Genomic DNA, 12718 nt, shown 5'->3' on the forward strand with positions numbered 1-12718 from the left:
AAGGCACAACTTTTAGCAAGATTTTCATGGTCTGTAGTAAATACTTATTAAATAATTAATACTCTAAATAATATTTTAAATGCTTTGGATAAAAATGTCTTATTAGCGACTACTTGTGTCCAATTTGTCAATGACTTACAAACCAGGCATATTATTTTTGGCAGTGATCAACACCACTTCTTTTGGACGCTTAGGCCCACAGTGATTACATGGAGTAATTTATTAGTTTGGTCACACAAGTCTTTCTACAAGGTCAATTTTTATTCATAAGTAAGCAGTTTCCATCTTTCTTGCTTATTATCTAGGCAATTGTACAAAAATGGTTTATTTGCCTCTCTTCTCTTTCCTTGGTTTTATGAGCAGCAGGATAATACCCCAGCTAAAAATACCTCTGTTAAAACTAACAGTAATAAGGCTTTTAATAATCATCAGAAATTGAGTGAGTTGCTCCTCAGAGTTACTGTTTTGGGTCCTGTACACAATAAAACAATACAGGACGAGAATTTGTGAAGTTTTTCCTGCAATCTGCTTTAGAGTGAGATTTAATCTTGCTGGAGAATTTGCAGGTTGTGCACAACCACACTATAGTTGCCAAAAATACATATTTTAAAACTTATTTTAAAGCGCTGAGGCCCCCACAGAAAGGGAAAAGGAACTAATCTAAATGGAAAACATCTGCACATTTCAAAAAACATGTTCAGCATAATTATTATTTATATGTGCTCAAGTTATGAGAGTGATTTCTATTGTGGAATTATTATGGAAAATCCTGGCTAGAGTAAGAAAATATAGCATAAGAATATAGTTATTTGTCCACGAGGTTTAGATTTTAAGATAAGGAACTGCGGTGCAATTCCACGGCAGCTTGACCTAATATAACTAGCTTAGCCAGCAAAATCTGATTGCTTTTCAGTCGTTTCAGTTCTCTGCAGTGGCTCACCACCTGGTTACATGAACACCAGCGTCAGGCAGGGAACAGGGATGTGCTGCTGAGGGAGAGGGAGGGTGTTTGAGGGAAGAAATTAAGGGAGCTGGTGCCCCAGGATGCTTGACTTTGACTAAAGTAGGCAGGGAACTGCACCCAAGCTCCAATGAATGAATATCACCAGGCCTCTGCAGTCTCTCCAGGCAAGGGGTATACCCATAGAGTCCCACCTATTCATAATCCTACAGCAGAATTCAGAGGTCTCATTCCCAGTTACAGCTGCTGGATAAATGGATCAACATCTGAGCAACTATTCCTCACTGGAGAAAGCCACCAAACATCTATGTTTTGAAGTGTTGTCTAGCACAAACCCCGAAAGAGCAATTGTGCTGCCTCTGGAGTTGACCATGACCCAACCATGATTTCTCTCACGCTGCTGACTTCTCCTCGCCCCTGTAAAACCCCAGATGAGCATAAATGGCACTGGCCCATAAGCTAATATAACTCCTTGCATCTGCCACCACACTGAAAAAACTCAACAAAAATAACTCTTTACCCAACCTCTCATTTATTCGAACTTAGTTTAAGGTCCCTTGTACCAGTGTATTTAGCTGAGATTTAGATTTTAGATGGTTGGGCAGCACGTGCATGTCTGAGCTTCACACACACCTTGGCAGGAACGAAAAGGACCCCCTCAGGAGCAGTCCCGTCCTACGCTGGTAACCACCGTCCTGGCTGGGGACTACAACACGCTCAGCCTCTAATTGCACTCTATGACTAAACTGAAGCGGCTCATGCTACGGTCCTAAAATAAGAAGCCATATTCCAAAGTGAAACCACAAAAGGCATCCTCCTGGTCAGAAGGTGACTGTTTCTGAGCACCAACAACCCTCAGCTCAAACAATTTTTATGCATCTTGTAATACTTTGGGTTTGCCGCTCTTTCATAGGCACTGAACTCATTGTTTAGTTCCAAGAACAGTGACGTGAAAGTTGAGCTACCGGATTGGGTATGCTTTTTTTTGCTATTTGTGTGTGTATATATATGTTTGACACCTTTCAAGAAAATAATACGCTATGAAAAATTAAAAATTACAATGAAACTCAGGCATAAAAGTAAAACGTAAAGCCTACTGCGGTATCAGAAGCAGCTGATGCAATTAACTGTCTAGAAACATTCACTATCAGATTAGATAACTGGCTCAGCTGCTCAAACCAGGAATAAAAACACTTTATACCTAATGAGGCTTGTGTGTGGTTTGACATAACTATGTGCTGCAGCGTGCAGACACATCCCACAAGTAAGTCCATCCACTTTCAGGAGGGGGTTCTTGGGGGACAGAGAGAGAGGGTAGCAGGCTGTTTCTCAGCTTAGTAATGCTTTCACGATGTATTGTCTCAATTATCCCAGTGGGGCAGGGGTGGAGGTGTGTGTATGAAGCTGAAGATGCACACACCCAACCCAACAATCTACAAGCCCTAGCTAAATTTACTTGCACAGGAATGCTTTATTTAGCTATAAAACACATCAATCTCTGATACGTTCATCATGCATAAAGTTTAACGCTTGCATCATTTATAGTATAACATCTATTTAATTCTGCTAAAGCATAATGATATTCCTGGTGATATTTAAGTTGACATCATTCAGAGTCACTAATTCAAATATTCTTTAAAAAAAAAAAAAAAAAAAAAAAAAAAGAAGGAAGAACAGGGGCCAAGTAATTAACTAGTAATCTCAGGAGCCCTGGAAATAAGAAAGCCAATTTTCAACAACTTTAAATCTCTGCACTTCACACAAATGGGAAGCCAAGTTAAAGAGGGCAAGGTCCACTGACTTGAAGCACTTTGGGAAATTTCACAGCATCACAGTAAAGTTAATGTACAACTGAAGCATGTGGACATGCATTCCCAGCACAGATCAGGCTATAGCTTCAAGCTGTTCACCAAAAAGAGGGGCACAGTAAGAATTCACATCTGAAATCACTGCAGAGGAATTCTGCAGCAGAAGTGGAGAAAGAATGCTGCCTTAAACTCTGTTTTTAACTCTATTGTCCTCCTCTTCTTGAGATCCAATTTTCCATACCACTTTTTAACATGTATGATGCATGCATCACATTTTTCCAGACAACAGCATCCTTAATTACTTGAGCCTAAAAAAACAGTCTACACCGTTCATTAGGATGAGTGTATCTACACTGTGCATTAGGATAAGACTTTTTCCACGGGACTTTTTCGGTTGCACATAATCAAAGCCAGTATCATAACAAAGAAAAACAACTTTTTACCAATTCAACTTTTATGCAGTTCCCTTCAAACACCTAATACTCACTGCACCTCAGAAAGGGATTTACCTCATTATCTGTTCCCACATCCAACATCACTGGTAGACACTCGTGAGGTTTTACTCCCCCGCATGCCGTATAAAGTGCCAGTTTACCAACGGGGATGCCCATTCCATAACAGCCAAGGTCTCCAAGACCAAGAATACGTTCTCCATCTGTCACCACAATAGCCTGGAGGAAGAAATAAAAACTTCTTTGCTTGCATGTACTAAGTATTCCATTATCTTCTTACCATCATTTTTTATTTTTAATGTAAAAATTGTAACAGGTACAAACAAATTAACAGTACAACAGAGGCTCAGAACTGTTTTACTGTATTTCACTGTTTTCTGTTACACTGTTCTAGACTCTTGTTTCACTGTAAATGGGACTTTCACATAAAACTTTTAAGAATACACAAGAGAGGTATTTAGTATTACATTACAAGGGAATTGGCATTGTTCCCTCCTACGTTTTTCTGTCAACAGTACAAAAATAGAATTGAAAGGGAAAGGAAGTTATCCACAAAATAAGAAGAACCCCCGACTCCTGGGTTTTATCATGGCTGTTTCCAGCAGAACCAGAGCCAGCCACTCCTGCTAGCCTTTGACAGAGCTGTCTACATCCACCTAGTTCGTACCCTTCAAAGATGTATGTGTTCTTCCCTTGAGCAAATAACACACTCCATCATACTTATACGTATGAGGAAGTACATGTTTTCATTGACAGAAGGACAGGAACTCAGTAAACGCCACAAAACTGTGCTAAGAAGGAAGATTTTTCATAGTAAAGGACAGAAGTGCTCAGACAACACAGTAATTTCCTTGTCATACTTTGTAACAAGCCATTTCAGTTGGAAATTTAATATTTTTGGCGAGAGAGCTCATCAGGCATCACAGTTGGAGAAGTATTAACCCAAACACTAGAATGGATGCCAAGAGATCTTGTGGAGTCTCCACCCTTGGAGACACTCAAAACCCACCGGCTGGACACGGCCCAGAGTAACCTGCCCTGGCTGACCCTGCTGGAGCAGGAGGATGGACTAGATGATCTCCAGAGGAGCCGTCCTACCTCAGGCGCGCTGTCATTCCCTGATTCAGGGTTTTTTTGATGCATAGTAATCAACGTAATTGACCGATTAATCAGTAAAGGATGCCTACAGCTAAACAAGGGTTTAAAAGCCTCAAACATTGGCTGTAACAGCATCGTTCCTATTTTAAAAAATCACTGAAATCTAATTGATAAAAAGCTTTTAAAAATACCTTAACCAAGCCAACTGGGGTGCAAATCAGTGTCGGCTTTGTCATGCAACTAAAACTGAACTTACCTTGATGGTACTTTCTGGCCAGGATTTAAGCATTGTAGCGATGTGTCCCCGGTCATGGATAGTAATAAAAAGACCTCTGCAAATTAAAAAAAAAAAAGCTTTTCATATAAAAAGGCAATTAAATACTTCAGTGTAAATCAAATAATAAATGAACTCTATGAAAATGTGTTCGTGTGGGATATGTATTTTTATATTGAATTTTATATTTAATTTCATACTGAAGAGTCTTCTTCCCCTCTGATGTCAAAAACATACAATTGAAATTGTTTATTATTTTGGACAAAAGGCAGTGTAAGACACATTGAAATTAAGCAAAGTATTTCTTAATCTTAAAGCTAATGATTCAGAAACAGAAACTGCAGCCTCAAGTAGCTAATTAAGTAAAAACTGTCATGTTCTAAAAGAAAATTATATATGCACTGTATAAAGGAAAAAAAACAATTAGTCATTTCAGATTAGATATTTTTAACTGTTTAAATTTCATTTTATGTGTTTCCCCCTAGAACTGGGAATTCTCTGGCATTCCCAGTTACTATATTACTCTGGCATTCCCAGTTAATTCCCCTCCTGCTTGCATTCCCCATGCTCAGAACAACATTTTATAAAACACTGCGAAATCAGTTAAATCATATGTCAATACCTTAAATCACAAAACACATCTTATCAAAATTGCCCCACAGAGACTCCACCGTTAGAGATAAACGTGCAAAAGAAAACGAAGGGTGCGGGAGGAAATCTATCTAGTGGCATCATCCATCTCCTTCTCCTCACCCTCCAATTTACACCAACCTCATGGATTCGTGTTAAATGAAGCAGGATTTTGGTATTGATTTTCTAAAGAGCTGGAGCCCAGCCCAATGTGGTTAAATGACCTCTTCCTTGCAAGAGAAGGAGAGAGGTCTCCATGGAATAAATGCCCTGGCAGAGGAAAATAAAGGCAGGGTGGCTCCTCCAGAAGGAATTTTGTTAGAACATTTGTAAGGGCCTTTGAATAAGTATTGAGAGTGTTTTTCAGAAATCTGTTCAAGCAGGATCACATTCAAACAACAATGGAAAATAGGGGCTGAAGTGTAAACAGAGTCATGTCCAAAGCATTTCACTTCCCTCCTTCTCCCCTTCCCTCCATTATCCCTGTAGATGAGCAAAACATTTCTGCACACATTGTCCTGACAGAGAAGATATCCGTGGATTTAAGGGAATGGAATAAGAGATAAGAATTTTTTATTCATTTATCTGGATGTGTTTTCCTCATCTTTCATTTCTTTAGTTAAAGTACTCTTCTCCTTTAAGGTGTCACAGAATCACCTAGGTTGGAAGGGACCCTTTAAGATCATCTAGTCCAACCAATGAAAAAAAAAAAAAAAAAAAAAAAGCCACACACACACACAACACACCACACACAACCCACACACACACCACCACACCACCCAACACTAATCCATATCCCCGAGCACCATGTCAACTCCTCTCTTGAATACCTCCAGGGATGGTGCCTCAACCATCTCCCTGGGCAGCCCATTCCAATGCCTGATAACCCTTTCAGTAAAGAAATATTGCCTAATATCTAAACTGAACTTCCCTGGCGTAACTTGAGGCCATTACCCCTTGTCCTATCATCTGTAACTTGGGAGAAGAGACCGACCCCCGCCTCTCTACAGCCTCCTTTCAGGTAGTTGAGGAGAGCGATAAGGTCTCCCCTCAGTCTCCTCCAGGCTGAACACCCCCAGCTCCCTCAGCCTCTCCTCATAAGACTTGTGCTCCAGACCCCTCACCAGCTTCGTTGCCCTTCTCTGGACCTGCTCCAGCACCTCAATGTCTTTCCTGTGGTAGGGGGCCCAAAACTGGACACAGTACTCGAGGTGGGGTCTCACCAGTGCCGAGTACAGGGGGACGATCACCTCTCGGGTCCTACTCACCACACTGTTCTTGATACAGGCCAGGATGCTGTTGGCCTTTTTGGCCACCTGGGCACACTGCTGGCTCATGTTCAGCCGACAGTCGACCAACACCCCCAGGTCCTTTTCTGCTGGGCAGCTCTCCAGCCACTCTGCCCCAAGCCTGTAGCGCTGCCTGGGGTTGTTGTGACCCAAGTGCAGGACCCGGCACTTGGCCTTATTGAACCTCATCCCGTTGGTCTCAGCCCATCCAGCCAGCCTGTCTAGATCCCTCTGCAAAGCCTCTCTACCCTCCAGCAGATCAACACTCCCATCCAAGTGTCCACTCTTGTCCTCTACAAGAAGCTACAGCAGGTTGCAAGAGGAACCCCAGCTTGCAACGGCATCAGCCACAAGAATATTCAACCTGCGTTACTGGGATTGAACTCGCTGGCAATTCCCCCTGCACTGCGTATTTTTTCTTTTCCATGAGGTCACGCTACGTCCAGGAAAAGCACCAACTGCACAACATTATTAGAGGTGGGATAGGGTGACACAAGCTAACAAGGCAGCCAACTATTTGACTACCCAGCAGATATTATAGTGATTTTTTGGCTGTCATAGCACAGCCATGAGAAGAATCGAGAAAGGGGCAAGCTTTAAATTTAATCCAATTTAAATTGGATTAAATTGTATGTGTCTTTCAGTCCAGAAATAAGACAGGATTATCCATTTGAGTATAATGATAATAAGTACTGCCATGTCAGTGATGCACACCCTGCTCTGCTGGATGCAGAGCAAGAGACGGCATCTGTCTGACACAGAACTTCAGGATGGGGTGGCTACAGCAGATGGACAAGCAACACATTTCAGTGGGTGGAGAAAGAAGCAAGGTACAGAAAAACAGTGCTCAAAGATGAGGCTTTGAAAAAAAAAAAAAAAAAAGAAAGATGAGGAAAAATACACTGCATGTTTTTCAGCATGCACACGTTGACATCTCTAACAAGGAAAGCATCTCACGGGGAAGTGGGCTTAAGTTCTCCTGTAGACACTTCCCGAGCAGCCCAGGTTGGCAAGCTCGCTGTGAAAGCAAGTGTAGCTTTTACGACACAGCACGGTCCTTTCTATTTGAAGTGACATCTTGGTGACACATATTATCTTTTCCTGCAAGACAATAAATTGAGACCTGTGGAGGCTTCAATGGCCAATCAGCGCAACTGACCTGAAGCTTGCAGCTCCAAACCAGTCTCCACTGGTTTATACCGGTCTAGCCACAGGGATCACTTCTACTTATGCCCACTTCAGATAAGCAGATGATATATGAAACTCCAGCGGAGGAATAATTATGCAAATGAGTAACTATGCCTCCTTTCTTCTTGTCACACCACCAGGAAGACCAGAGCCCTGAAGAGTGAGGGGAGAAGCCACGCTAGGACATCAGGATGCACTCAACAAAGGGGGGATCTATTTTGGGTCACTGAGCAGATTTTGCCAGTTATGTGGAGGTCATTCTACATCACATAATTTGGCTCTGTTTCATTAGAACTCTGATCTGTGAGAACAAAGTAAACAGAATTAAATGGAGTATTTGTTTATTATGCTTCAAGGAAATAATGTTCCACCAGCAATGTATTTCTTTATTTTCTATTAAAGCATAGTTTAGAAAACTGTGTCGCAGTAACAGAATAACCCTTTTTTCTCCTCTTATAACAATAACAGGAGGCAATTTAACATGTCTCAGAAAATGCCAAACATTTTTTAATGAAAAAAAGTTCAAACTTTTCTCACAACCCTACATGTTCAAAACTGTTATTTGAATTATGAACTGTACACAGAATTAAAATAGAGGTGACTTCACTTTCCCAGGCAGCCTAAATCAACAAGCTTAAAAATAATAATAATAAAAAAATCTCAGGGATCAGTCTCAGTTTATTTCTGAGCGTAGACTTTCCTAAACTCCTGCACTTTGCAAGGAAGAGGTAAACTACTGCCCTAGTCCCTGTTGAAATTTCCTCCTATTTTTGTTAAAATTATACAAAGCAGTACAATACAAAAATTGTATGAGAAACTAAGAGTACCTCTATACCCCAAAAGAACAGTCTGCTCTTTTTTTTTACCAAGAAATAATAACATTTTCCATTCTAACTGGTCGATATGAAAATTCATATGGAATATGAAGTGGGGAACCAGCACATGGGGGCTGTCCCACTACTTTTCTCCAATGAGTCTGGACTCTCCCAGCCCTCTGAGAGCCTGATCCTTGCTACCGAAGCCTGCAATCTCTACATTGCTACTTTGACTGCATAAAGACTTTTAAAAAAGGAGCCTTTTTTGCTTGAAATGTTCTGCTTTCACTTTGTCAGAATGCCAACCGGGTAAACTCGGGCTCCAGAACCGGGCAAAGTCAGACCTTTGTACAACAAAGGGCAACCCCAGTGAAGTAATTGCTCAACTGCTCTCATCCAAAATGAATACAAAAAAACCCACATTGTTAAAATAATCTGAGTAAAACATTACAAGGTTTACACAGCAAAACTTTACAACCAATTTTACGTGTTACATAGGGCGATTACAGCTTGTCGCTTGGCCAATAATCCCAAAGTCTCTACTTCATTTTGGAAACCATAAATCCCACCTCAAACTATTTCAGATGAAAATTAAGAATACTTCATAGTAAAAGCAACAATTCCTGGACTTTGTCATCGCAGACTTTTTGCATCAATTATACAAAATACTCACTATTGTATATCTAGATAACACTGCTTTTTAATTAGCGCCTCACTTCCTTTATTTAAAAAAGCAAACAACACAGCAGTTTGTGATCTAAATATTCAGACTGCACTGATGCATCCTTTTCACACAGCAACAGAGCAGATAAAATCATACCTTCTTTATATTCACTTCTTAAAACATGAATTTGTTGATTTAACTCCATTCCTAAAGTATGGTTCATCTAGACAACCAGTTTTTATGTACTGTTGCTCAACCACGTAACGGCAATTCAATGGGATGTGTTTATTTGAAAAGGAAGAGGCAGGCTTCGAGAAATACTGTGTTTTAAGAGCCAGAGCTGTTTTGCACGAGAAGCTACTTAAGTTCTTCTGACAGTTGCTCAATAAATAACTTAATTACTCACACTCTAATAGACACAAATAGAACTATTTGAAGATTGTGAATGAGAGAATGGTTTACCACAGCCAGACCCATCCATTTTTAGGACAAAAAAATAACACACTGTTCTGCTTCAATAGCTATCATGTTTGTATTATTTTATGCTAATATTAACTGCATGAAGAACCATCAACAGAAAACATCAACCATGTATCTACTACGAATCTTGCAATGCTAATGATGTATTTTTAAAAAACCGTTTCAATGTTATTTAAACTGTGAAGTACTCAAACAAGTGAGATCACTGTCCTCCTATTTACTTCAACAACTTGTGCTGCCCTGGCTCACTGGAACATGGAAAATTTCCAGTAGTTAGACAATAGCATCCTTTAAGCCAGTTTTCATTGACCTTTAAATCACCATCATTCGCTCTCAATAACCATTAACAAGGACAAAAGAGAAGACTTATTAAAAAGGGTTCTTCTTAGGGCATATCCTACTCAACTTCCACTTCCAAAGAAGTCACTTCTGTAAAGAGACACTATCTCCCGTTTGTAGAGTGGACCTTATCTGCTGCAAAGGGACCAAGGAAACCACCCAATTTATGTCACAATTAGGGCAAGGAGCTGCCGTGCTACCAGGTAAGAAGTCAGAAGGGAGAAAGGATGATGTGAAAGCATCCAGGTTAAACTTGCCAACACCTCCAAGACCCACGTCCCGAGGGCACAGAGATGGCAGCATCATCGAGGTTGGCTAGAACCGCTGGAGATCACCCAGTCCAAGCCCCCTTCCCAAGCAGGGTCAGCTATAGAGCAGTTAGTTTGTCTTGGCTTCCCCTGAGGTAAAAATGTGGTACAGAGCATGAATTTTCCCTAGGTTTCAGTAAGGAGTGTTAAGAGTAAAAAGAAAATAGCTCACCTGCCTCTATATTGCCCATATACCGGCCACAAGAAAATAAGAATTCTCAGTTTAATGTGATAACGGAAAATTTGAGCAAGATGTAGAGCATGATGCTTTTTGACAGCTGTTTGCACAAAGGATGAGCATTTGACAGCAAAACATTTGTTATAAAAGGGTGACGTAATTTTCCAGTAAACACTGTGCTGGGTAGACTACAAGCATCTTCTTTCCCATCTGAGGTTACGACCATCCTCAAGAAGAATTTATTTCACTGTGTGCACTGTGAAGTGGCAAACTGCAAACCGAAATAGATGCACTGCTTGCAGCAAATTGAAGTAGGGCAAATTGAAATCTTGAGAATAACAAATCCCCTATGCTCATATTCTAGTTATTTCATAGAATCATGGAACACTTTGGTCAGGACCAGGACCTATGGTCGGGCAGCGGTCAGGATGACAGGCGACTCACTAACCTTTCTCTACCCAACTGCCAATTACACTACGCTAATGCTACTCTGTGATAGATTTGGTAAAGTTATGATGACCTGCTCTTTTTATGTTTAGGTTTATTATAATTCACATTGCTGACACCTTTTATTGAACAGCACACATAAAAAAACCAGCTGTCTAAAGCTATAAAGCTTTGCTAAAAAGGACGGAAACGCCGTGCAAGAAAGAAAAGGATTCGCTTCTATCCCTAAACTTTTTTCTCTTGCCTTTTCCAGAAGCCTGGTATCAGCAGGGGCATAGGGCTGTCTCAAAAGCAGAGTGTAAAAATCTCCCAGACTAAAACCATCTAGCCGTAAATATAGAGGAACGTGACATATATTAAAACACAAAAATCATCCCATTGTTATGCTCTTAAAAGGCTGAAAATCTTTATGCCTTCTCTTCCCTTTCAATTTTCCATTTTTAGGCCTGACTATTTATCCTATCTATTTAGAAAGCTTGTAGACAGAGGCAGAAAGCAATGATGTTAGAATATCCAAGCTACTGCAAAATTAGAATGATTTTGCTGGGGTTCTTCCTTCCTCTTTTGGACTTCACCAAATAGAGTTACAGGAATAACTGATTTTTTTATTTTTTTTTTTCTTTTTTAAAGCTACTATATCTTGTATTGGAAACGCAACAACCAGACGACGTTGGACTGCTGAGTAATGCTGAGTATTTTTTGAACGGAGAAGCTGCTGAATGTGTAAGCGGGGGATGTGGGTGGTGCTGAAGGACGTGCAACAAATGTACAGAAAATGAGAGCTGGAGAAATTCCAGCGTAAGCACACCCCTGAAGGAAAACATCCTCTGGACATGGGCTGGGATATACACAGAATGAGCTAATAAAGCATTGTAACAGTTCTAAATCACCAGTGTCTCATCTGAAATACTACTGGTACCTCGTTTTGCAACATCAGGAGATAGCAATGGGAATTACTGGGGATTTGGAAAAAAAATCTCTGCATCGAGGCAGAGAGCAGGATTCCTCTATCTCTAAGAAGATCTCAATATAAAAAAAAAACCCAACACACTAAATGCTTATCTTGTAATAGTTCACTGCAGCACGCTCACAGTACCTACGCGTGCATCCCTACGGCTGGTGGCTGCTCAGCACACCACAAGATAATATATGTCTTCTAAAAGGACCTTTTTTTAGTCAGTCTAAAAGGCCAAGTGTGCCTGACACCGGAGGTGTGCACAACAGGCTCAAAAAATAAGCTGTGGCTTCTCCTCCCTTCCTAACCGCTTTTCACCAAAAAACAGACCATTTATCCTCCACAGATAAAGCAGTTTCTAACTTGATAGTTTCTGGCTGCAGTGAAAGATTTACCTCACCTCCTGCAGCAAATCAGTTGCATTGCTCTAGAGAGAAGCCTAGGAGTGTATGTCGTGTATGTACTAGCATGTATGTCATCCACAGTGATGTGGTGGCCAGAGTCCTGGAGCACAATATGGGGCAACTGAGACTGAGGGCGGACACTTATTTATTACTTATTTACTAAGAACTACTCTGAAAGATTAAAATTATCTGTTCTTTCCCTGGCAGCCATTCCAAATGATGAGAGTTTGAGACACCTTGGTGAGAAGCTGACATCGCTACACTGAAGATCATTAATGGCAAAAAAGTTCAAGTCTCCAAGACAATGAATACAGATCTTAAAACCAAAATTATCACCTGCTTTATGCTGGAGCCACCAGTGTCAGTGCTGTGTCTCGCTTTAATTTGAGCACTGTCTTAGAGGATCCAACATTATTAGGATCGTAGAA

The 12718-nt window shown here is 40.7% G+C and overlaps 1 protein-coding gene across 1 annotated transcript in view; it reads right to left on the bottom strand.

Moving 5' to 3' along the window:
• The window catches only part of ME1 (malic enzyme 1), a 161844-nt gene that overhangs the window by 91467 nt on the left and 57659 nt on the right, over nt 1–12718 (bottom strand). Inside the window, exons 4-5 of the mRNA XM_074150187.1 lie at nt 4576–4651; nt 3279–3440 (exon numbers count right to left, since the gene is read on the bottom strand). Coding sequence (XP_074006288.1) covers nt 3279–3440; nt 4576–4651 — 238 coding nt within the window. The remainder of the gene's footprint in view (nt 1–3278; nt 3441–4575; nt 4652–12718) is intronic.

The sequence above is a fragment of the Numenius arquata genome, chromosome 7 (assembly GCF_964106895.1).
Source record: "Numenius arquata chromosome 7, bNumArq3.hap1.1, whole genome shotgun sequence".
NCBI classification, from domain to species: Eukaryota; Metazoa; Chordata; class Aves; order Charadriiformes; family Scolopacidae; genus Numenius; species Numenius arquata.